Genomic DNA, 26456 nt, shown 5'->3' on the forward strand with positions numbered 1-26456 from the left:
GTATTAGTATTGATTAGTCGGTCATATTAGTGTCAACCAGTGTCGACAAAGTTCCCGATCTTGAATCAGTAATCTGATGTGTCTGTGAAATGACATTTATTCTCCTGGACTAATTAACAATGGTTTGTATAAACTGAAAGTCTAGGTAATGAGGAAGGACTCACCCAAGTGTTGAACTGATTCAATTTCCACCAACTCTGAAGCTCTTAAGAACATTTTAGCTTCTTTCAGACTCATATTTTGAAAAAAGCCTGTTTCTGTCCAAGCTTGAGAAGGGGCAGGGTAGTTATTTGTATGTGTTTCACATAAATATGCAAAGCTAAAATAAACAAAGCCCTACCTCAGCTCCCAACTTAAAAGGAATTTATAGCCAAATATGTCCCTCAAAGTTCACTCTGTTTTATCTTATTTACTGATTAGCAGTAAACATCTGTTCGAAAAAAATAATGCGGAAAAATCGACTTTACAACAACAGCACCAAACACCAGAGAGACAATGTTAGCAACTAGCTTGAGCTGAGAGGGGAATAGCTAATAGATTATTTTTGATATTTCCTTGAATTAAAGCCAATTTTAAACAATATAAACACAGATAACAGACATTACCTAGGGTAGAAAAAGTGACTGTAACTTTCGTAACCTAGCAACAATAAGCGCTGACAACAAGCCCTCTGAAATGGAGGTCGTTGACCCTGCCGGAGCAAAAAGCGCTGTGTAACCATTTTATGTAACTAATATGACAAAACGCCGTCCCTTACCAAAGCATTAATTTGACCCTCACTGGTTAGCTTTTCCCTTAGCTAACCAAGTAGCTAATGTGCCTATTGTGACAAAATCTTAGCGTCAGCTTTTTTTTTTTTTCCAACTGTGATGTCTAATGGGGTTCAAAGGCTACACTCCTGCCAATTGGGAGATTAGAAAATTATTTTATGTGTCGTTCAAAAATGCAGTTACAAATGATGTATCTTGGTTTTTAATTTGGCGGACTTAAACAGGGTGGACACTCATGAGATCAAAAGACGGTCATCTTTAGTCATGACTACACTGTCACAGCCTCACCCAAACACACACGGTCATGTTTGGATGTCTGTATGTGAGAGGACATTCATCGACACGGTAATTTCTCTATCTTTGTACTTTAACCTATTTCTAATCTTTAGCCTAAAACTAATCCATAACACGGCACATGAAACACCATGTCTCGCTCTTGCGGTTTATCTGAAAATCAGTCCTCACAAAGACTGAAATACAAGAACACACACACACAGTCACGAGCCCAAGCAGCATTCAAACACAAACAGAGATGGGCACCGAGGAAGAAAAAATCACTGTCTCTCTGTGAGTCGGGACAATTACAGGCATTGTTCAGGTCCGTAAACACATCCTGTCTGAGAACCAATTGTTGTGAATCCAATGTTGATGTCACGTACAATCTCTTTGATTTCCGTTTTTAAATGTCACACATGTGAGAGGATGATCAGAAAGACACTCACACACTCACAGTGAGAAGAGAAAAATCTTTACCTCAACTGCTGCTGCTGATCAATATGATCAATACTCTGTCATCTAATACAAACAGTCTGAGTAAGTGTGTGGTTAAGGTTAATTTATTCTCTACCTGTGTACGCGGCACGATCGAGATGAGGTTAAGGGTTGTGGGTCTCTTGGGCCGGTAGGTATCCATGGTAACAGGTGCTGCCTGGTCCTTGGTGAGTGGCTGGGGTGTGATGGCAGACGCCTTCAAGGACTCCTTCTCACCGCGGTATCCGTCAGCACCGTCGATGAGTTCCAAGTGCAACATCTCCGCCTGGAGCTGGCCAACAGCACCCAGTTCCGCCCTCCCCGACATGCTATTGGTTCCTCGCCTCACATGGCCCTGCGGGGATTGGTGGAAACACGCTGTCAGTCGTGTGAAAGAAAGAGGGAGAGATGCAGACACAGAGAGAGGTGGAGAGAGAGAGAGTGTAGATGGGATGAGGAGACTGAGCCGGCCAATTACAAGCTGCTCTGTCTCCAGCCTGTAACACTATCACTGCCGACGCTGAGCTGCTTAAAGAGAATATTCCCACTTCAGCCTCTCCACATGGCAACATTTATCTGCAACAGTGTGAGAATGTATTCTCCCTCTGCTCTGCTGAGCACAGTCTCACATACTCAGTCTTGTGATGACAACAGCTGGTGAACTATCACTAAGGTTTTCATTCTGATTTCGTGTGTATGTTGTTTTCAATCAATGATTGATACATCTAGCCCAACGACATCACATGCATTTGACGTGGAAACTGCAGTAGCAGGTTTGTAGATATGATCAGCAGACGAAAATGTCATGTTGATCGAGAAAGATTACAGGATTGCTTTTTGTTTGATTCCTGCACGTGGATTCACAACAAGTCAGAGCTGTGGCATAGCAGCACTTCTTGTGTTTTCTTCATTCCAGCAAAGAGAGTCCCATTCCAAAACCCTGAATACAAAACTTCAACCGGCTGACACGACATAGAAATTGTAGAAGTTGTTTTACTGTGTGATCAGATTCCCTTTGACCGTCTTTCAGATTGCTTCTGAGTTTCAAAGCAAGTGGCAAACAAACACATCATCTGAGAGACAGAGGAAGTCAGAGGGCACTGGGACAGTTCTGTCTGCTTCACTTAGCATCACTATGCCTTCAGCGACACACACAAACACACACACACACACTCTCTCACACACACACACACACACACCCACGCAATCACGCGTGGGCACCCCTTCCTGTCAGCTGATGCTTTGACATGGACGCAGGAGTCGCTGTTAAGCCTATTACAGTCTATAGGACCGTCTGCGCTCAGCATGTAATCACAACATTAACACATGCAGAGACAGTATGCTGCTGTTTTTAGGTCTCTGCCCCGATGCTGGGGGTTTATTTGATCAAATCTGCTTAATTACGGTAACTAAGGACAGATGGGAGGGGTTCACTAAATTAATTGGACAATATTATGTGTCGATATCATAATCTTATAATCCAAATTTATAAAACCCTTAAAACTTACAGAATGAAAGGGCAAAGAAAATCCTTTTTTAGAGCGGTAAATCAGAAATCATTCAATACCCAGCTGCCTTAAAACATTTACTACATTTGAACCACATCAGGAGAGGAGATCTTGATAGCAGTGCTTTGATCTAAACTGAACTCACGTCAATGGAAGAAGCCTTAAACTTGGCTTATAGGTCATTACAGAGCATTTGAGTTTGTTCAAACATGCAATACTTAAATATTGGACTGTACGATTATGAATGGTTGTATTATGAAGATTATTCTAGGTGGTTTCCTTTTTAAATGGAGTAGAGATTGGGTATTAACATGCATCTGGGCAACTGCAGACAGTGAAGCACCTCCCCGTTGGTGAATAGAAAGGAGGTTAATCCAATTCCACCACATAATTGTTGCCTTCAAGCACATTTGTATGCAGTGTAACAAAGATCACAGATATCCAGAGGTCTCTCACTTGAAAAGAAAGAGGCTTGTGTGCATCTGAGAGGGGGTTGCTGGTATAATTTGCTTAAAAGCCAGAATCCCTTTGAATTGGGACTACAATAGGACATTTTTGTGTTGCTGCCTTCATAGTCCAACATCCTTGAAAGTCCAGTTTTTAGCTCAATTCTGGGAGAGAAAAAAAAATCTGATCCCTTTTATAATATAGCCAGGATTTGCTGTTTCAAACATCTGGGTGCTGTCAAGTAAACTTCCAAAAATATCACATTACCCTTTCGTTACTGTCTATTGGTTTTCATGGAAATGCACCATTACAGGTTAGAAGTTCATTCAATTTAAATGATGAAATGGCAGCGTATTCATGTGAATGAGATGAGTTTATATAGACGAAAACATAACATAGCATCCTCTGCCGCAGTGTGTGAATGGGTAGGTGTGACCTGCCATGTTAAAGTGACTAAAAAAAATGCTATAAACGCTCCAGCCCATTCACTGAATGTCTCTGTTGGACGAGAAATGATTTACACAAAATGCCAACGTTCACTATCAATGAGTTATGTGCTTCACATCAAAACCTTGACATTGACTCCTTCTGCAGTGACAATAATTCTGTCAGTTTTAGCTGCCCAAACTGAATCAAACACTGTTTGCCATGCCCAAATATTGTGGGGAAAATGTATTTAAAGATGTCATTGATGATAATTGGGCTTTAAAAAGAATTCCATGTCAAACAAACAAAACCTTTTTTTATCAATCCATCAGTCCAGTTATACATCCATCTTTCTATAAATCATGTATATTTCTGCCCATTATTTTTTTTTTTCTGTCCACCCAACTGGCCATCTTTTCAATCATCCATCCATTTGCTGTTCCTGTCCATCAATCGTATACATTTACTACCTGTATTTCACTCTCCAATCTGATGAGCTGTCAGAAGATGCTCTAGACCCCTCCTCCTCCTGTAGATTCAGATGCCTCACATCAAACCCATTGGACTCTGTGTCGGTAATCAAACCACAGACACTCTCCCGACCTTTACATTAATCTCCCCTCTCTGCTTTCCTTCACCTTTTCACCTGCTGAAGATCAATAATTGCTAATGCAGCGGCTCCTACTCTTTCCCTCATTTTATGGCCTCAAATAACGAGTGTCCCCTTTAAGAGAGCCCTGGCCCCTGTTGCTAGGAGACAAGGGGCTCAGTGACGATGAGGAGGCTGAAGAGCTGCAGCTGCCCGGTAGTTGCTGCGATGTTCGACTGTTGTCCAATCAGAGCGACGCAAGCAGGGCAATCACCTAGCCAACAGGTCAGATACACCAACACATGACTCAGTAAAAGGGGAAAAGGCTAAAGGCTCAAAACCAGCTGGTGAGTTTTATCGGACTATTGAAAATCATAACCAATAAAATTAAATGAATACAGAAAAAGACAAGCACAGTGAGACAATATAAAACACCAAGGGCTGCAATTTTATTTGAATAAATTGGACATATGATTCAATTGACAGAGAATCCAGGATCTCAATTATACATATTTTAAAGCTTTGAAATTATCTAAAGGTATACAGCAAAATGTATGTGCTGTATAACTTAAAGTTATGATTTTACTCTGTTCTTAAACTAATCTCTGGAGAAACCCCAAACTAGCATAATAATGAAGCACTTAAGAGGCTTTGATAAACCCTCTGAATGCCCATTTGAAATGAAGTCCACAAAAAATGTAGAAACTAGCTGGTGAGGAACATATTGGTTTATCTAACTTCTACAGTGCTGGATACTAAAGTGAGTAATGATGACCCTGATGAAGGCCACAAGGCAAAGTGAGAAAGTACTACAAGTGTAGCTGGAGCTTTCTGACCTCGTCAAACCTTCCTCTTTCTTGAAGAACGTTTTGTAGTTGGAGAAGTTGTGCCAGAAAACTCTTCTCTACAAAGCTGGGTAATAAATAAAATACCATTAAAAAAGTATCTCAGTGAGGTGTTGGGACACCACAAGCTACCAGAAAAGCTTCAATGATAGACATAGATCTACAACTCTTCAGAACTCTAGTAATAAGACTCCAATAAAGACTCCTTTATTTGGTATTCAGAGGATAGTGGTAACGAACAATATCTCACACATCAATCCAAAGGTGCTGAATTGGTCGAGATCAAGCAAGCGATACGATATGATTCACAGCTTTTCATCAAACCATTCAGTAGCCATCAATGGATGGTCATCCCGTAAAAGACTGAGGATGTGCATGTTGGTCAAACATCATCATCCACGCTAGTCAGCACCAGAATTACTAGTCGTTTAAGCAAATTTGCTAATATCTTGCCGGTCGAATGTAATGCTCAAGCCATGGACTGACTGTAGCTCCCTTTAATGGGCCTGCTCCTCCCGCTCTTTAGACCGGAAGTAAACAAGCACAGTGAGCGGATAGCATCTTCAGAGCAGCTTGGTTTGGCAATATTTTGATAGAGAAAATGAAGATAACGTTGTACAGTATGTAGGCAGTGTCAGGTAAATCTGACATATTGACCGAAGCAATGCATAACCACATTCAGCACAGGTGTGTGGCTGTTAAGCTGCAGGAAGGACCAAAGGCTTGATGTGCTAGCACTGCTACCATTAGCCACAAGCTGCAGACAACTTTAAATAAAATGGGCTCAATTTGACTGTTTACTGAGTGTTTCCCTACCTTTAGAGTTGTAGTTTAGTCTGAGTTTAAATTTCCATTTATCCGTCTAGGAAATAAGTTGGTTGAGGAGCATCACTTAAAGATATCGTTCTTATCAAGACAACTCTAATAATTTTGAATCATCTGTTGTGACCCTTCTCTCTATGTGGACAATCAGACCCAAACGATCACAAACAAAAAATGCAACCATGCCAAAATTCAAAAGCCAATCAAATCAGTACAAAAGAAACATAACAAAAAACATAACATTTAAGACAATTGCTGACACTGCTTCTTCTCTAACTGATCGGTTAGATCAACAGGGTTGTGGGGTCCATGAAAATACACCAATCAGCAAACAGCTGAGTGTATGTAGACAAAACATCCAATAGGGGATGATTCTGTAAACAGGTCCAGAAATAAAAAAAAGGGCTTCTCTGGTGTCTGTTTGTGTTGATGAGGCAGCTTCCTCTCTGCTGTTTCCATGTGTAGACCAGATGACGCGAGCAGTAACCATGGGGGCACGCCAACACTGTGTTGCATGTATTTTCAGCTCTGACACATGCAGTAGGTAAGAGAGACACTGTTGCCATGGCAATAGCCTCCTTCTTCTTCTTCTTCTTCTCTTGTAAGTGTTTTGCTGGACCCCTGCACCCCCTCGTTCAGACTTTGTCCTCCTTTCTATGTGTCTCAGCACTCTCTCTTTCTTTTTGCCTCACTCTGTTTTACTGCTGTTTCTCCTAGGTGTATATACCCCCCCCCCTCTTTAGTAACTCTGGGTTAATGAGGTCTATTTCTACAGATGCAGTTAAGCACTAATACAGACTCTCAAATATTTGCATGAACTGATTATCTCTGTTGGCACAAAACAATCTAAAATACTTTTTATTTTTTTAATTTTAGTCTAAGTTCCGACTGCATGTGACTGTTAAAATGTTGTTTTTAATAACTTACGTTTTTTATGGAGATTAGCAAGTCTAAGAATCTAAATATGAAATCCAACTTCAAGAAGAAAACAACTACACATAAGCCCCTTATGAAGACAACTGATTCATTCAGAGATTGAAGAACGACATGTTTGAATAAAAATAAATCCTAATAGCAAAAAAATAAATAAACATGTTTTGCTAAGGGGTATGACAAAATTCAGTCAAACTATATATTTCAACATGAGGAGATAATGGACAGCTGCCTGATTGAACGAGCCTTAAATGTTCTCCTCGCAGTGTTTGTGTGTCTGTCTGTGTAGGGCATCATTGTGTGCAGACGTTTAATGACGCTAGTCATTCTATCTGACCTCACCTCGACATAACCTTTTTCAACCATCCACACCACAAAATGACGGCTGATCATATCCATTAACCCTGAACGCAAACATCTCAGGCACTCATCTCTCTCACACAGTAAGTGGTCATTTTGCCATTTCATGTCTCTGGGGAACAAAACATCTTTATGTTTCAATGTGTGCCTGAGCTGATCCGTATTGACCCTTTGTAACAATGTCTTTGTGCACACTTATTGAAGTACATTTGGACATCCTCTGTGTCAGCTTCTCCCCACAACAAATAAACCTCATCAGCCAAATACTGAACTCTGGATCACACACTCCCTTTGGTGGATTTGTTTGCGTGTTTCCATCACATTTGAGGATCTAAGGAGCTGAAGAGATGAGAGGAATAGACTTTCACTGGATCAAAAAGCCTCAGCTTTGCAAGAGACTCAGCTTTTGCTTCCTTTTTCAACAATCTACAGTTAATTAACAAAACATTTTAAAAATATGTTGGATGTGGTTTTAGAGATAGAAAAGCCAAATACCTGAAAGGCGATACATGTGTCTGCATAGGTTGAAATGATCAGCTGAGTGTTTTCAGGCTTTATTCTCTCTGTAAGACACATTCAACACTTATTAATACATTTACATTTTTCCTTTGCCTTAAAGAAAATTGGATGTCAACAGAATTTCTTTCTTTTCCTCTATTTAAGGTTCAGGTGAGGTTCCTTATGTCTTCAGAGAGTCCAGGAGTTAAGAAAGAGATGTCACAGAATTGTCAATCATTGTTAGATCTACAAACTCCTGGCTCAATAGTTCTTGGATCTTTGGGAAGGATTCCTTTTGGAGCAACAGGGACTATAACAAATCTTCCTGCACCCCTGAGATGCAAAAAACCTTCCTAATTTTTCATTAAACGAATCTGATTGGTTGAAAATACTTGAACATAGGTTGCTATTGTAAGGCTTGACCAGTTGAGAACCACTGCTCAATAACAACACGTTTTTTTGGGTTAAATTAAGTTGGATTCATTAAAATGTATTGCACAGTAAGAATGAAGGAATGCCAACATTATTTGTACTGTTTGATTTTAAAATGTGATTGGAACACAGATTGACCTGTTACAGCTCTGTCAAATTTCTGCATCATATGGGACGTCCCCTCTGACCCCTCCCTATAACCCCCTGCTGGGACAGGCACCACGCCTGTCTGTGGTGAGTGATGCTCCCTCTATGTGGCTGTCCATTATTGATGAGATAAGATGCACATTGAAGCCCCCCTGGGATGATGAGGTCACCACTCTGTGGGTGTATACAGTCACAGCATATACAGTCAGGCCTCTGCATAAAGTGCTCACAGTTCACAACCCCACCCACTGCCGGCCCAAAACGTTCTGCTGCTGCACCCCCTCCTCATGCATTTTTAAATTGGACTCCATCAAAGACAGTGCACTTGAAATAAGAAAAAAATAGAAAGCAGAGATGCAGCTGTGACATTAAGGTCTGTGATGACAACTCAAATATGACATGAGTTTGTCCGACAGTCTGTGGTCCTGATCTGAGCTTTCTGTATCCACATCATCTCAGAGATATTCTAGCTTCAAGATATCCAAGGAAACCCAGAAAAAGTAAGACGGTACATAATAAAAAATGACTGAAACTACTAGCTTATTCATTTGTAATGGCTCAAGAGAAAGCTCCCCTCGATCAGAGGCAGAGTAGCATCACCAGTGAGTTGTGTTGGTGTCCACCAGATGGATTTATGTGAAGAACACTCTCTCTGCATTTTGCTCTTCTTTGAGCAGCTAGAAAACCAAAACTATTAGCTAAAATAGCATAAAAGCTAAGATGAGAGCCCTAATGCGACTGTGATAGGGTTGTTTAAGTGATTAGCCCAATAAACAATTAAACACCAACAACAACCAAGGTGTAATTATACCCTAATCCTGCCAAAATGCTCTACTACCTGGATGTAAACCAGCATCCAGTGGATGGATGGTATCGTGTTACGCTGAGCAGCTGGCTGTATTTTGCTCTTGAAAATGGAGGTAACGTTGTCTATAGGCTGTGACAGGCTAAACTGGATTAACCACTTGATCGGGGAAATGTATAACCAGCACAGGCATGTGGATGTTAACTTGTGAAGTTAACATCCTGGTGGCTGGTGGTGCAGGCACTGCCAAAGTGAGCCCAATTGAGCAATGCAAATACTGTGTGCATTCAGAGGTTCTCAATAAATTGTGCTCAATTTAACAAGTCTGAATGTTAGATTTTCATTTCTGTGCAGGTCAGGTATCAACATACAGGTAGGTGTTATTTCACTGGGAAAGCTTCCAAACACACTCTCTGCCTAAGATGTGTGGGCTGTTTGTAAAGTTCCTGTTCAAAGCAAACCTCTGCCTTTGTCTTTTTTTAAAAGTGCGTCTGCTCAATGAATATTTGTGCACCTTCACACGTGGAAAAGAAGAACAGAGGAAATACCGTCTGTGTGTGATGAGCAACAGAGCTAACAGAGCTAACAGAGGGAGACAACCCACAATCATCAAACGGGCAGGATGACATGAGACGGGAGGGATGGAGGGGAAAAACACATTCTTGAGAGCAGCCAGCAGAGCCTGCTCTTTCTCTATAATACGATGATGTAAAAAATAAATCCCTCAGCTGAAATATTCCTCATGTGCTCCACACAGACAGAATCCAAACAGTTGGTTTCATGTCCTGACAGGGACAACACTCGGTGACACGTGTGGTTTGTTGTTGTTGTCGTTGTCGCCGTCACAACTCTCTCATGTTTGCTGTCAGGGAGCCATTTTGGATTCTGATGACTGCGAGCCCCCTGCAGGAGTATGAGTCATCAATGTCCACACACACATTTACACACCTCCAGCAGAGAGTTCTCACGCTCAGTAATCCGAGCTATAATTAGCTCCCTGGACACGAAGACGAGAAACAGCAGAGGGAGCGAGATCTGGCTTTTTAACCTAAAAATAATCCCGAGGAATTTCTCCTCCGTCAGGTCACTGAAATAATCAAATACAAGTCACACGAGAAAAAAAAAAAAAAAATCTCTTATCTGTTCTACACTGAAGCCCCTCGACCCTCCTGTTGCCTTGGTTACGGTCGGGGAGCTGGATGGAGGAGGAGGTGATGATGGTTTCACTGGGAACAGAGCAGGAGAGATCTGACAGCATAATAAATTCACCTCTGCTTATTTCCTCCCACTCTACCACTCCACATCCCCCTCTCTCTCTCTTCTCACTCGCTCCAGTTTTCATTAATGACCCTTTAGTTTATACACCAATACAAGTTGGGAATACCAGGATGCTAGAGGGCTCATGGCGGTGGCTTAAGGAGGCTCAATCAAACAGCAAACAGCTCATACTGAATTATTCAATGTATTGGCAGAACGCAGGTGGAACGTGTGTATGATCAGATTCGAGTTTTATTTTACAAAACAAACGTCTCTGTCCCCGTCTGTCAGGCCGCGCTGCCTCTGGCCTCTCTCCTCTGTTGGCAGGAAGCTGAGTGCAGCAGCTGTTCAGGACAAAATGGGACAGAGAGGAGAGTCTCACCTCTCACAGAGCTCACGCCTCATATCTCAGAAGAGTCCTGGCTAAAACAGGCAGCCGCTCAATTTCACAAAGTTACAGACATACAGCACAAAAACAATTAGAAAAACAGATCAGCCAATCCTGAGTCACAGAGCAGAAAGTCATAAGTCAAAGCATCTACAACCTGATGCATCTTCCTCCAACACCTTCAACATACTTTTAAAATGTTTTAAAAAAATAGAGAGACCAGCTCCCTCAGACACAAGTGCTCCTGCAGCAGATTCTAAGCTGCAGGAGTAGCGTACCTAAAACCACTTTTCCCCGTTTTAAGATGCACTTTAGGGACAGATAGCAAAAGTATATCTTGTGAAAGGATCACAGAGCAAAGACTGTGGCTCAGAACATTTTTCACATGAATATAATCAGACAAGTGTGAGGGACGCAGATGAAGTCTTGCCTCATAAATAAGGACACACTTGGCAGCGAGAGCTTATTGAGATATTCAGATTCATGGTACATGTCATGGTTGTGTTCAAGCTGCACCAAACAAATAGCCACGGGTAAGTGGACATTAAATGAGCCCTCTGTATGTACACATCTGTTATTATTCTGAAATGTGTTGCACTTTTAGAGGAACTTTGGAGCATTTACAGCAGCTCCCCTGTTTACATCCTCTTTTCTTCTTCTTTTATAACTGAAAGCATGCTCTAAGACCTTAATGTCTGTTTGAATTATGTGCTGCTGATAACAATTCCTTTGACTTTGAACAACTGCACGACGAGACAGTGCTGTGGCAGTTTCTTGTGCAACCACTTTTTATTGTTTATTCTTTGATGATTCAACAGGTTTTAATCTGACAAAGGCCCTGTCAAACAAAACCAAACACACAAAGGATGAATGACTTAAGTCGGCGTATATATGACCTTAAAGTGCAACAAGATCAAAGTAAAGATACCCATACTCATGCTTTTGCATTTTACTAAAATAAGAGGTATTGATGACACAAAAATTGGACAATGCAATTTAAACCCCCTAAGAGAGCCATATCCATAAATAGTTTCATCTGTGTAGACATGATAAACAATTACAGACATATTTGTCTACAAAAACAAGCAGGGGACAAAAGTCAAGAAGGGCACAGCCTGGGTTGTCCTGCAGCTTTACTTTGACTTCCTGCTGCTGAACTCAACATCTGTATAAACCTTGTTTGCCAGCTGTCTTTCTGAGTGCAACCAATGTGATTACATCAGCCTGTGATGCAACCTGAATCTCTCAAATAAGACTATAGATAAGACTAGAAACAATATGTGTGAATAGGTATATTGTAAACAAAGCATAGACTGGAAATATTAATGGATGAAGCCTGAGTGACGTCACCCATCTGTGACTGCAGTTGGAGTCGCAATGCTGTCTCAACCTAACTTTCAGTCAACTGTTTAAGAGACATGTTCATTTCTGCAGTAAAAACTGTCTTTTTCAAGTATGATGTCCGGTGCTTCTACAGCCAGTCTCAAGTGGACACTCAACAAACCTGCAGGATTTCACATTTCCGCACTGGCTTCATTTTTCATTACCGAGGTTGCCACTTTGAACAAAGACACTTTTCTGCTACATGGTGGACTTTAATGTGCACCTGACCTACGTCTCTGTGTAATAGCACAGGGGAAAGATCAGAGGAATAAGAAGTAAGAGGAGGAATCACAAAGCTAACGCTGCAGACACAATGTGACACTCGGCTATGCAAATGTTACACTAACTTGTGAGAAATCGACCAATCAGCTCTAACTACACTCTGTATGCCTCCTAAACCGAGCAGGGAGTCATTTTAAAAAGTGGTTAAAGACTTCCTTGTGGGAAGGAAAAGCTCCTTTAAAGATCTGCAGACTCTCAGTGAGGACGGCTTACCTTTAGATCGGGGCCGTTGCAGTTGAGACTCATCCCGCACTCGTCTGTGATCTCCGTAATCTCGGACAGGTCGTCATCTTCAAACTCATCCAGGCTGATGTCATGGGTCAACCTGGTTAGAGAGGGAGGGGATTAAGGTGACGAGGGAGAGAGAGAGAGATGAGGGAGAAAGAAATAATCAATGTTAATCCTCCAGCCCTCAATCCAAAACGAGGTACGTCTCAAAATCTGCCATTAAACGAATTATCTGTCAAACAGGGTGGCACAGCACAGGCAAATCCAAAATCCAAACCCAGTGACACATCAGACATGTGGATGTGGGTCACAAACTCAAAAAGTGTATGTCACAACAACAGTATATTTTAACAAATTAAAAACATATTCCTATATTTCCATTTCTAATAAGAAAAATCACTTAAAGATACAATATGTAGATTCCGCAGCCAGGGGGCTCTCAATCAATACTACAATAAGAAATGATGACGTTTAGGCTATCGGGGTACCCTGAGAGTGAGTCTCTCTGCTACCCTGCTGGTTGCCATGTCACAGAAACAAAAGCTTCAGTGTTTAGCCAGCCTTGAAAACCTTTCTGCGTTTTTCAAAAGCATCTCCAATATTCATCCTAGATTGACCACGTTTCTGGCCATGGAGGTACATCAGAGAGTAAGTACAACACAGGCAAGGATCTAGAAGAGGAAGCGATGTCAGTAAGTGCAAACGATCAGCTTTGAGTCTGATTGGACACACAGGTGCTGAGTTCTAGATAGTTCTAATCAGTATAGAAACCATCTTAAAGAATCGTCGTGATCAAACAAGACCATCGGCATTACCATCATCATCATCAATAACATGGAAACCATCGTCATCATCATCATCATTAAAGGGTCTGAAACACGTTTGCCTGGCAAACCAAGAGTTGGGGATGCTTTAAAACCGCCTACGTTCTCTGGTCAAGAAAACACAGAACATTGCGGGCCAGAATCTAAACTTAGAATGAGGACATACTGGCTGCTACATTATTGTCAGAGAAGACAGCACTTCAACACAGCATGGTGCTTCATGTCTGATGATATAGTAGAATTGATATTTTGCAAGAAAGAACATAAAGTCTTGTTTGCTCTACAAGCAACCCTTAACATCACTCATGTGTCAGGCAGGGAGAGTAAGTGTCCTGCTGTCTGTGGCAGGATTCAATTATCTTCCAGTAAACAATGCTTCAGTTTCCCCATCTGTAATTATGTCCGCTTCTTTTTATCTATTTACCCTGCAGCCTCCAGGGCATAACAGACACAGTCAAGGAGGCAGGGAAATGTTATTAGAGGGTTGAACGAGAAGATGACAGTGGTCATTATGTGCACAAGAGAAACCTGTGAATCTGGAGGGACGGGATCCTTCTGTTGTTGCTTTCGGCTATAGTGTCAATTTTTAAGCTCCATCCATGATGCAGCTGCTTCATCTTGCCAAAGCACGCGCAGCTGTGACTGTATAGCTGTCACGTGTCGAACGATGGGTATGGGAGTTAAATAGCCCGAATACAAGCAGCTGTTTACTTCTATAATGAGGCCCTGAAGGAGGCAGGAGAGGGCTGAAGGATGAAAGGAGAGAAAAGGAAAGTCAGAGAAAGAAGACGAGAAAAATGGGAATCCAGCGATCTTTTGGGAGTGATTGAGCTCAGAAGGGAATAAATGTACACCTGATAGAAACTATAGGGGGAGAAGAAGCAGACCTGAGATCCCCCAGTGGAATACAATGATCCACCTTCACTGAAAAATAAAATAAACCGCCGCAGCATCACTGAATTTTAATGTTCGTTTAATTTGTCATCCAGGGTTGATTTCCTCCTATTGCAAGTGAGAGCAAAGTTCTGCAGCACCTGTTATGCAAATTCAGACTGCATTTCATCCTGCTAATGGATTTAAATTGTGATGATACAACTCTGTAGACTTTTTGTGGAAGGGTGAGACCAGAAATGTTTAAGATTTTCTCATTTTGAACTAATGCCGACCAAAAACCAACAATGGAAGGAGCCAACTCACAAGAATAGTGTTGCCACAGCACCGAAACTAAAACAGCTTCATTCTTTCCAGCAGACCTCTCTGATGATTACAATAACATTAAATTAATGAGGCACACTTTTGCTTGAGGTGACATGTTCCTCCGTCAACATGACCCCAGCTATAAACAACAGCTTGCGTCAACAACACCTAACCCTTATTGTCACTGATGGATGACATGTCAAGTTATTTGCAGCTGAAAAAAAAAACCCAACAAATTCATTACCATTCCTGATTGTTAGAGTTGACCTCATGCTGATCCCCGTTTTAAAACTCACCATAGAGTTTAAATGCTGGATGCCCAAACTAAGCGTGGGCAAAGTTTTAGATCATGAGGTAAACATGTGTTGGAGTAATCCCAGGAAAAGTCTGCAGAGGGCGCGATAGATCCCCGATTTGAAATTGAGAATTTAACAAGACTGCTTCAAGCCGCTACCTTAGCCGTTGAAACCGTTCATTGGCTCTTTTCCCAGCACTGGAGAGCAGCATTCCCCTGGCAGCCCTGCAGCGGGCTTCCAGAGAGCTGACCAATCAGAAGAAAATGGGCATGTGGGGAGGATGTCCTTAAAGAGGCAGTAACTTTAAAAAAAAAAAAAAAAACATTTCAGGGAGAGGCTGAAATAAGGATTTTTACTGACGCAGAATTTTTTGAACTGTAAAGCATAAAAAGCTATTCCATAGGTTTCACAAACTCACCAAGAGAGGTGAAAATATAATATGGGATCCTTTTTACGCCTGCATGACTTTAACCATTGAGTCATTGTGCAGCCTGAGAATCAGAGCAGCTAGCTTAAAAAGAAGAGATGCTACCTGGAGCTACAGAGTCATGCCGGAGATCGTGTGAAGCACAATGCTAGAGACGTCACAATCATCCAACCGTGGTGTAGTTCGCTTGTAGCATAACGTTAGCGTTTTACTTCTGTCGGCTGCATTAACGCTTCAAACATCATAGAAATGGTGTTCACCTGTGAAGATTATCCTGCTGAACAAAACGCCTTCGCTTCAGAAACGTGCGTTTACCACAGAGCTTATTTTCTGCAATGATCCAAAATCCAATGCAAAAATCCCATAGGCGAATTCTCGTTAGACCCCATGGCGACGCCACTCCCGGGTTGGCCTACAAAAATAAGTCATATGGTTTGTTCTCTACATGAGGTTTCAATAGTTAGTAGGACACAACGAAGAGGAGGCTTTAAAGAGAGGACAAGAAGAGGTGAGAGGAAATGATGTCGTGATTGTAGATCAAACCATGTGGAAAGTCTAAATGGAGGCAGCGGACAGTGACAGGACGGAGGGAGTCGTGGGGAAAAAAAAAAAAAAATGAATGGATGAAGGGAGGTGCAGGAGAAAATTAAGTGCAGAGAGATAAACCACCTAACCGGACAGGGTGACCCCTTTAGCTGCAGGGAATTATGGGTAAGCAGGGACGCAGACACCAGAGAAAACCAACAGAGTGTATAATACAGCAAATTAGGTTGTCACACATCACGGCTCAGACTTTACAGGGTAACACACAGGGCGGACAATGTCAAGCACGCTCGCATCAAACAGGCTGCACTGTCATGTCACAGCCTGCTTGATGCATGTTACACACTCTGAGGTGGAATAGCATAACAAATCCATCCATCAGAAAGCTAAATTCAGAATGGTGAAGAAGTAAACAAATAAATGAATGCATATTAATAATCAAAAACTTGAGGCATATTGGAAATAAGACTCTCTTTTATTTATCCCATGCTGCAGATCTCTGTCTCCTCTGCAAAGTCACCAGCTGCTTAGTGCAGCCACATTATCCCTTACCTGCCTCCCACCACCTACACTGCCAGTTAAATATCTAAAGAGCATTCAACCAGCTGAAGCTCTGCAGGTGGAAAAAGATCAGCTTTGAACATTGTTGGGATTTCTCGTTCGATACGGAATACTTCTCGTAATCTCAGGTAAACACGCTCGGTTTATCATGTACGCCTTGGTTAAACTAGTGCCACCTAGTTTGTTTGTTTGTTTATGTACACTGTGCCGAATCCAAGAATTTAAAAAAAGAAAAGTCATATAAACATTTCGGACAACAATCTTGCAAAAACTTTGTACATGTTTTTGGTGCTCTGTTGTCTCTGAGAGATGCTGGAGCAATCTAGGACGTGCTTTAGTACTAGGGCCCGACCGACATGGGGCCGATACCGATGCTGACATTAGGGAGAGAAAAAATTCAGATACTGATGTATCGACAGGTATCTTTTGTAGATCTATCTTCCATCTGAAGATATATACATCTATAGATATACAAACACATTTATTGGGTCGATCTCTTAAATACAGTTATCAAAAACTTGGGAAAAATAAATATAATGAAGACAAGATTTTTTACTTCATTTTTTAAGTTGAACAACATTTACTGATGAGTATGTGTATTGGCTGAATTGATGTGGGTATGAGGTGAATTTTATTTTTCTGTTTTAGAGATTTATAGAAAATCTCTTGTACTATGTGTAATGCAATAGAGGATTACAGTTGCCCATATATATATATATATATCATATATTTACTTTCTCTTTATAAGGTGATCCACCACATGCTTTTTGCAGATTGAACACTTCTAACTCATCCAGCTAAAGGACACCAAGGGTTTCCTGTTAAAACCTACTGCTGTAAAATCTCTCGTCTGAGGAACTATGTAAATTTAGTATTTAAATTTAAATCAGTCCTTCAGACTTATTGGAGCCTCTTTTTACAGTATTCAGTCAAATGTGTGGATGTATGTGGATCTTTAAACGCTATTAGTCAAAGTTTACATTGGTAAGCTTAAGTGACCAGTTTAGTGTAGCAAGGTTGGGACTGATTTGGTCTTAATAGTCATAATTTTCTACAAAACTGGCTCCTGAGTTTTGACTGAGCTGGATATGAGAGATGGCCTTTTGGCTGAGCTCATGAATACAGGGAATTATAATAATCCAGCTGTGAAGAGATGAAAGCAAGGATGACTTTCCAGAGGTCTGCTGCTTGTGATGAAAAAAATAAATCTGACTGAGGAGCACCAGAGCTCTGGAAGAGAATCTCAGTCCAACAATAGAATGGATGTTTAACAGAAACGTCCAGACTTTGAGCCATTACTGAAAAACTACCAGTCTGATTTTGCTGAAGTTAGGAAAGTGTGTAGTATGGCCAAGGACTAATCGACAGATTTTGGATCTGTAACCGACTCCAATGCAAGTGATTATAGCTGATCAAACTCAGTACAAAGTAAGGAATGATTCAAACAGTTTTGGAAATAGATGCAGACATCCGTATATCCTATAGTTGTGCTTAAAGATAGACACAGCTTTTTCTTAACAAATTAAATATAGACCTATACAAAAAAATATCAATCTCAATCATCACTTATGAGCCTCCATACATTTGCTGTGGTGACTGTATCTGCAGAGACTCTGTCCTATGCTTGGATTTTGATGCTTTGCTTTGTTTTGGTTGACCTTTCCGGCCAGGGAGCTTTCCTAAACTCATAATTTAGGAGTGGATACGATTCGACGTTTAGACACGATTCAAACTGGCAAATTGACTGACGTGGATATGTAGTGGTAAAGAAAAGTCAGAGCGGGTAAAGCTTGTTAAAAAACGAGGGTGAACCTTCAGTTGGCTTTACCCACGGATGTAGAGTTTGCCTGCTTTTTGTTGGACAGGCCTGTGCCAAACACTGGCGGTTAGCTTGGTGTGCAGTAGCTTGCAGTGTAGTTACAACATACATGTACAACAGTGAGTAGGTGCTTCTGAGGGCGATCACTCAAGAAGTAGGGGCCCAGTCTGAATGATGTGTCTGGAAGCAACAATGCTACTGACTGTACCTTTAAAGAAATGCTTAAAGCAGTAGACTGGACTATTGGCCTTGGTGGAGGTCTATGTTTTCCAAGTGTCCTTCTGGTGTCTAATGGTAATCCACGAAACGTTCGGTCTATAGAATACAGTAAAGTAGAGAAGGTGATGACATCCAACAATGGCGCATATCAGTTGAATGAAAATACCTGCCCCCAATGCCACTAAGACAGCCCAAATCGCTCAGTCATTCATGCAAACTATCCTTATTTACCCCCTGAATGGTCACCACATGGATCCATTCAGAACCTGGAATAAACCTCAAATAACCTCATCGGTAACCTCTGGGATTTTTTTTTTCCTGTGTGAGATGTATACACATCATCTCACGCACTCACTCACAACGTCCTCAGCGATCGATGCACGCTGACTCAGCAGACTAGCATGAATGTGCAGGTCAGAGATCTCTGTGGCACATCCACTGTGTCATCATGACTGAAAGTGAGACTCTACAAATCAGTCAGCGTAGTAACAACACGCTGACACAAACAACATCCTCACTGTCACACTGCTGCCTCCTCACAGCACCCTCAACAACAATTCTAATTTGGCTTTTGACCCGGCCAGAGGGATTTTTGTTTTAAAATCATCGATAAACAGATATCATAAAGTGTATAATGTATTGGATCAGACACTAATGACACATCTGATTATCAATCATCTTAAAACATATATTTTATTCCATATTTGATGTGTTACGTGTTCTTCGTATTTGTCACAAGATGTGTTCTTCTTTCCACGCTTTAAATGTTTTACCTCTTGTGGGATACATAAAGAAGTCTGAACTGAATTCAATCAAATTCTTCCACCAAAAGGTTCAAGAAAATACTCAGAAGCCGTCTGGATTTCATCACGCAAGTCTTTGGAAAATGATTTGTGAGGTTGTTTTGGTAGCACATATTCTGACACTAATAGAAAATGTGCATTCTAAATGATCCTCAACACTTGATGAAGTTGAAGAAAAATAGATTTGGTTATACATCAAAAACATTGACCACATGTTTGGAGTAACCTGTGGATGACGATGAAGAATTTCATCGTAGATCAGTCGCTATAGAAGAGGTCATAATCCGTCAGCTGGTTGGAAGCTACAAAAACTCAAGAGGGCAGGAATTCAGACGCTATATTCTACTATGCTAAGCTATTTATAAATTAAACTGTACATAGCTTCAAATTGCTTAAGGGAATGGTAAAATAGTGAAATGTTTGGTGTCACATGGTGGAAATTACTTTTGACTCGTTTTTTAAAAAAAAGTGAAATGAGACATTCAAAGAGCCAGAATTGTCGTTCTTTTCCATCACTGTGACTACAGGGAGCGGTACTGGTGGCTTACCAATGGTGAGCCCAACGGTGCAAAATAGAACACGATTAGAAAAAGTGAATGCATTAATTTCTGACCTGAATTGCATCAGGATTCACTGTTTAACGCTGCTAGCCCTAGTAAAAAGCTAAGTGCTGAAACCACTGCAGACACAGCTTACAGTACAATGGAGTTTTTAAAGCCACTTGGTTCTGGCTCCTACCACCCGAGCAGCTCTTGAAATATAGATTATTTTTTACGAGATTCTTGTCAGATCATTTGAATTGTAATGAGCTTTAAGTCTCGAGTCAGCCTCTCAGGGGTGATCTGAATACTTCATGAGCTTTCCAGTGATTCTGAAGCCATTCTTACCATGCGTGATCTGTTTCCCACGAACCTCAGTGTTATTAACAGTAAGTCTGATTTGAAATTGCACTTTGTCAAAGTATCAAGACACACTGCTTCGGGGGTGTAATGGACATATGAGTCACTTCACATGGATAAAAATTAGATTTCTGGATCCACATATACTGGCTAAATAACAGGTGGAGGATTAATTAAAAGGTTTAAAAACATGCCCTCTGAAAGGTGACTTCCCAGACGTCGTGTCCACAGTTTCTGTTGTAACACGACATGAGAGCGCACCAGCACTGCAGGACGGATGTTTCCGTTTTTCTCGTTGAGGATTTGGGCTAAACTCCTGCATTTCTCGTGCAGTGGGGGGTGACAGGGCATCCCGCAGGCCTGTTTGTGCCTCCTTAGCCTGCCTCTCTGCTTGTGTTAATGAAGGACAGCATGACCTCGCGCTCAGGACAGGATGGCCACGGCCAGCTCATTAGTCTTTATCTGAGTCCCCAACTATGATCCTGATACAAAAAAACAGCACTAGATTTAACTCTTTTGGTAGCATGCAAGGTCAAATATACATAAGGGGTCATTTTAGACACATTTTAGAAAGAAATAGATTATTGTGACTTGCACTAGGACCCTCAAAGCTGTTGTATTCCCTGCTTCAGAGTGTCTCTTTTTTTGCATGTCCCAGTGTAAAAAGGTTGCATTGTGATGAAGCCTGATTTTTTTAAGAAAGTAGCTTCTGGTGTCGTATGTGGAGAAAAAAATGTAAAGAAAATGCAAACAAGCAGCAAATGTTGGAGCAAATTCCCCTTAGATGAAAAAACAACAAAAAAAAACCCCCATGAAAACGGTATCTTGATTCCACCCAGACATTTAGACTTTTTCTCTTCTTTTTTTAAACAACTTCTAAAGCATTCAACCAGGACAGTCGTAGGTTTCCCTCATAACTGACGATATCTTACACTTGCCGCTTCATGCTATGCTAAAGGCTTATAGGACTAGCATGTATGATGTGCTGTTATCATTCGATCATCTGCACTTTTAGCCCGGTACTTCAACGTCACAGCAGTTGCATGCATTCCACGCTCGATGTATATTTTTTTTCCCCCCCAACATGTAACCCCAATAATACATATGTTTATGCTCCCAATGAGAGGTTACACGACTACATGCTGTCTGTCATTCATCAGCCTCATCCTCCTGCAAGGACAGGACCAGGTCGAGGATCAGGACTGTCCCATAAGACACCCCCCCCCCCCCCCACCTTCCTTCTACATCATCATCATCATGTGCTGTATGAAAACAAACTCTGAAAAGCACATTTATTCACAGGTTGCTTCTCCAACATCAGCATTTGCCAGGTGCTAATTTTTGTCAACATAAACCAGCAAGCTGCACCAGCACTCTTCCTTAAACACAAACAAACACAGCCATATGCCTCCTCCACTCATCTTCAAGGGCATCTCAGCCCTGAGCTTAAAGATGCAAGGAGACGACTTGAAAGCCAGAAACAGGCATGTTAGCAGTTACACACTCACAAGGTCACACACAGCCATGTTGCTGCAAAAAAAAAAAAAAACACAGAGAGAACGAGATAAGAAAAAGAGAGATTCCCTACCATTTCTCCCACTGGTCCTCCATCCAGCCCTCTTCTCCTTCCCCTCCCGAGTCCATAATGTAAGTGAGGAGGGCATCCACAGCCGAGAGGACAGGAGAGAAGAGAAGGAAGAGGAGGAGGAGGATTGAGGAAGAGAAGGAGCAGAAGGGGTTAGAAAGTGAAAGATGGGTGGGCGGGAGAGAGGGAGGAGCGGGCAGTAAGAGAGCTGGAGGAGAGGAGAGGAGGAGGAGGAGGAGGAGGAGGGGTGCAGCTCGTTCGGGTCGATGGGAAAAGCGAGAGCAAGAAGGGGGGGGAAATTATTTCAAGCAGATGAGCTGAATCTACCACAGAGGAGTAGTGTTATATAATATGCTCCTCTCTCTACCTTCCCCCTCTCTCTTTCTCTTTGATGTCTACTCCGGCTGGTAAGCATCAGATTTACTACACAACCGCAGAAAAGTGCTGGTGTTTGCAGAACATCTAACACCACGGTGCGCCCAAGCAGGAGGAACGTCGGCTCAACAGGACACTCCTCCCTCCATCCCTCCCTCTCTCTCTCTCTCTCTCTCTCTCTCTTCAAAACACCCTCATCCTCAATTATTCATGAAGCCCATTGATCATGAGAAACCAAATGATCCCTCTGTCTTTCTTCTCTGCTCATCCCTTTAAAAAAAACTCCTCTTTGTTACAGATTTGCGCTTATTCTCGTATATTGTTTCTATAAGTGATTTTTTTTTTTTTTTTTTTTTTTACCATGCAGTAGAGTCTGCAGTCTAAAACTGTTGCACCTGAAGCATTTCCGCATCTTTCATGGAGCTGATGTTCCTTGCATTTCAAAGGATACACCCTCATGGTTGAATGCACTTATTGTAAATCCTTTTGGATAAAAGCATCAGTTAAAACCTGTGATACATGTACTGTAATGAAAAGCCCCCAGCAGTCAAAGGACGGGAGAGTCATAAGACGACAGCTCGAAAAGATGATCTAAACCACTGATTTTAAGGTTAGAATTTAAAATATCTCTACCCAAGAAATATCATCATTATAATTTAATAATCCGATATATTTGCAGGAATACTCACAAAAAAACAATTCTGTTCTTAATTTTTTTTTTTAACAAATAAATTGGCTAGGGATGTTCCAAGGTGACTTATTTCCTAGAAACAGACATTTGAATTCAGACTCACTAGTCTAAAAGGTAAGAAAACAGTAAAAAAATAATTTCAAATTGTCAGCAGCTCATCAGTGTAATTTGGTTTTCTGAGTGTCGCTAATGTTAGCAGTGTTAGCACTGCCAGCCTTCGGTCCTCCTTGCAGGTTAACGTCCACAGTCATTTGCTAAATGTTGTTACCCATTGCTCTGGTCGATATATCAGTTTAACCTCAACAGCCTACATACATTTTTATCTCCATTTTCTGGATCAATGATCCTGCCGATATTGGCCGATATCTGTCTTAGATCTATGTTCATTCTGTAGAGATAGATATAGATAAAAACATTTATTGCATTGGTCCTGCATATGCAGTTATCAAACACCTGACGGAAAAGATAACGAAGATAAGATGGTCACTCAACTGGAAAGTAGCTGTGTCTGTACGTGCGTCACCGCTTGACACTTTGCAGAGTGATAATCAGAATCAGAAATACTTCATTAATAGCAGGGGGGAACATCTGGGTGTAATGCATAAAGCACACTCTGCTGCTGACGGCCAGAAAGAGAACTGCTAGTGTAATACAATGTTACACAAATGAAATGCTGTTTGACTGGTGAATAAATCTCGTAACAGCCGCACATGATTCCAATAAAAGGAGCTGAAAACGGTAGAAAGCCAATATCGGCCAATGCTATCGGTCGGCCGATTAGTCTGTCGTGCACGTGACAGATGTGACAGCAGTTGGACCATAACCATCATCATCTAATATCGTGCAAAAAAAGGCACATTTTTGGCTTCTCCAAATCCAAACTCCAGGCATAAAACATTCCTTCAGGAAGGTCACTATTTTTTTTTCTTTTTCACACTTTGAGCTACAAACATAAAGCCATATGGCCATACAGCACCACCTGGGCACCTGGCCAGAACCTATGGAGCTCACACACATCAGGGGGCTTCAAACATGTCCTTCTACATGTGATGAAATGAATATAAAATAATTAGAAACATTCTTTCATTCTTTCGTTCTTTATCTGGGAAAGAAAGGGTTTGACATATTCATTTTAGTCCTGAGAGGCAGAAACAAGAACGAGAGAGGTATCCCTGGATTGTGTGTGTGTGTGTGTGTGTGTGTGTGTGTGTGTGTGTGTGTGTACTTTGTTTGATCCCTGTTCAGCTCATCAGAAGAAGCAAATTTAACCCTGTAACAGCCATGAGGATCCAGAAAACTAGTTGAATTCATCGCTCAAAAACGTCATTCAGCAGTTGGTCCAAAAATAATACTGATTACAAAATATTGATATCACATATATATTTATGAAAAGTCAGGCTGGAACAACCATATAGACACTTTGTCCTCACATTAAAAGTCAATGCCTTCTTATTCCTTCATTCCTTCATTCAGGGTCCCCATCAGCTATTACAGCAGTAAAAACTTTCCCAGAGGTCCTTACAAAAGGAAACAAGGACAAAAGATGAATTCACAACAGAACACAAGACACAGCACCAGAAAAACAAAAATAAAAACACAAGTAAAGCAAAGTGCAAAGACGAAAGGCTGCACATTAAAAGCCTTTTCTCAGGTGGCCTACTTTCCTGCAAGTCTTTCCCCGAGCTCTCTCTCTCTCTCTCTCTCTCTCTCTCTCTCTCGCTCTCTGATTTTCGACTCTATCCACGGTCCTGTCTCACAAATAAAAGCACAAAAAAGCCCAACAATTAATCTTAAAAGAAGCATTTTCTTGAACTGTTTGAATTGTATTCAAGTCCAAATGTAAAAAGGGAAGGGAAGAGGCTTGTGTGCACAGAGGAAAGAGGACAGAAAACACCAGAGGGGGAGAAAGAGTGAGCGAGATAAAGAGAGGGTCACTGTATAAGCAGAGGGGAGGGGCCATTAGATGGAACGTGCCGAGTCAGCAGAACTGATCGACAGCAGTAAATAATCAGCGGGGGGGGGGGGGGGGGGGGGACTGCAACCAGAGCACTAACTGTCCACTGTGTCAGCTTCAGACAGGGCCGAAATTCAAATCAGCTTGATTTCAAATTCTCTTCCTTTTTCTCTTTGACGAAAAAAAAAACAGGCTTATAAGAAAACATCAAAGTCCTTAAAGGGACAGAAGCAGTGATTCAGGGAGACTGACACTTCCAAATCTGCTTAACCTCCCAAGTTTTCCTCTCACATCCTACATCCTGTGAATCCATCTGCCTGAGCACATCTTGTCTGCAGAGTCACGTCAGAGCGCGAGCTGCAGAGAAAAGATGAAAGGGGAAAGAAAGAGGGTATGCTGATGAATTAATGAGAGAGAGAGAGAGAGAGAGATCATGGACACTTCTGAGCTTTGATTTAGATTATTCAGTGATCTATAAAATACACTGTAAAAGTCTATTTTTTTATGTAGTGCTGAATGCAGACTGTAAGTATGCACACAACAAAGTGTGACCTAACAACTGCTTTTCATGTCACAGACTCAGTTTACAACCCTCTTTGTCCAACCATGTCTCCTATATAAATTACATTTTTAAAGCACTTTAGTTGTTTCTCATTCTGCCTTTAAAGTTGTATACTTACTAATAAAACAATATTTTTTTTTGGTAGATAGTGACCCTTCTGAAATCCTACAAAAAAGACCAACTGAATTTTTTTTGGTTTCAAATGAAAGGATTTTAAAGCAAAGTATTTGCCGCACATATTGTCGTCACACTGACTGAAAACGTGACCCCCCCTTAGCGAGGTTAATATTATTTACTCATTATGGTGTTTCAAAGCGTGATTGCATTTCCTTCTAACCTCTTTCAGTTCCTTTATTCACAAATCACTTATTTTTGCTGCAGCAAATCAAATGCATACAAACATATTTCTCATTGATAAGGGGGGTATTATGAGAAAGAGGACATTATGTCATTATTGTCTATTATGAAAAATACATCCAAGGGTCCAGGTCAAAGTATAAAGGCATCATAATACCACCGACAAACTAACAGCATCTATCATTGTATTTTCCCCTGAGTTTGGGATGAGTGTTGTACTATATTTAAGCTTAGACAAACAGCTAAGTATCGAAAGCAATCGTTTGAAATGAATTTAATGGCATTGACACCTGACAAATCACAATCAAATACAGGCTCGAGCCATAGCAGTCACTTCAAATGAGATAAATATTGAACTGCATAAAACAAAGGAGGGAAATGTTTTGCAAGAGGATGGATCAATCCCTGGTTTTATGTTACAGTCATCTCTTTTTTTCCCCCCATAATGCACCACAGAGCAGACTACAAACACTA

General features: G+C 41.2%; 1 protein-coding gene across 2 annotated transcripts in view; it reads right to left on the reverse strand.

Annotated features, from left to right (window-relative positions):
* The window catches only part of mapk8ip1b (mitogen-activated protein kinase 8 interacting protein 1b), a 53235-nt gene that overhangs the window by 23433 nt on the left and 3346 nt on the right, over window positions 1-26456 (reverse strand). Inside the window, exons 1-3 of one of the 2 annotated variants that reach the window (XM_020647638.3) lie at window positions 22047-22294; window positions 12856-12967; window positions 1618-1875 (exon numbers count right to left, since the gene is read on the reverse strand). In XM_020647638.3, the coding sequence (XP_020503294.2) occupies window positions 1618-1875; window positions 12856-12967; window positions 22047-22102 (426 nt within the window). In that variant the 5' untranslated portion in view covers window positions 22103-22294. Of the gene's footprint in view, window positions 1-1617; window positions 1876-12855; window positions 12968-22046; window positions 22295-26456 lie in introns of those variants that run through there. The other variant, XM_020647637.3, reaches the window with a different exon arrangement.

This window comes from Labrus bergylta, chromosome 3 (assembly GCF_963930695.1).
Source record: "Labrus bergylta chromosome 3, fLabBer1.1, whole genome shotgun sequence".
Classification (NCBI taxonomy): Eukaryota; Metazoa; Chordata; class Actinopteri; order Labriformes; family Labridae; genus Labrus; species Labrus bergylta.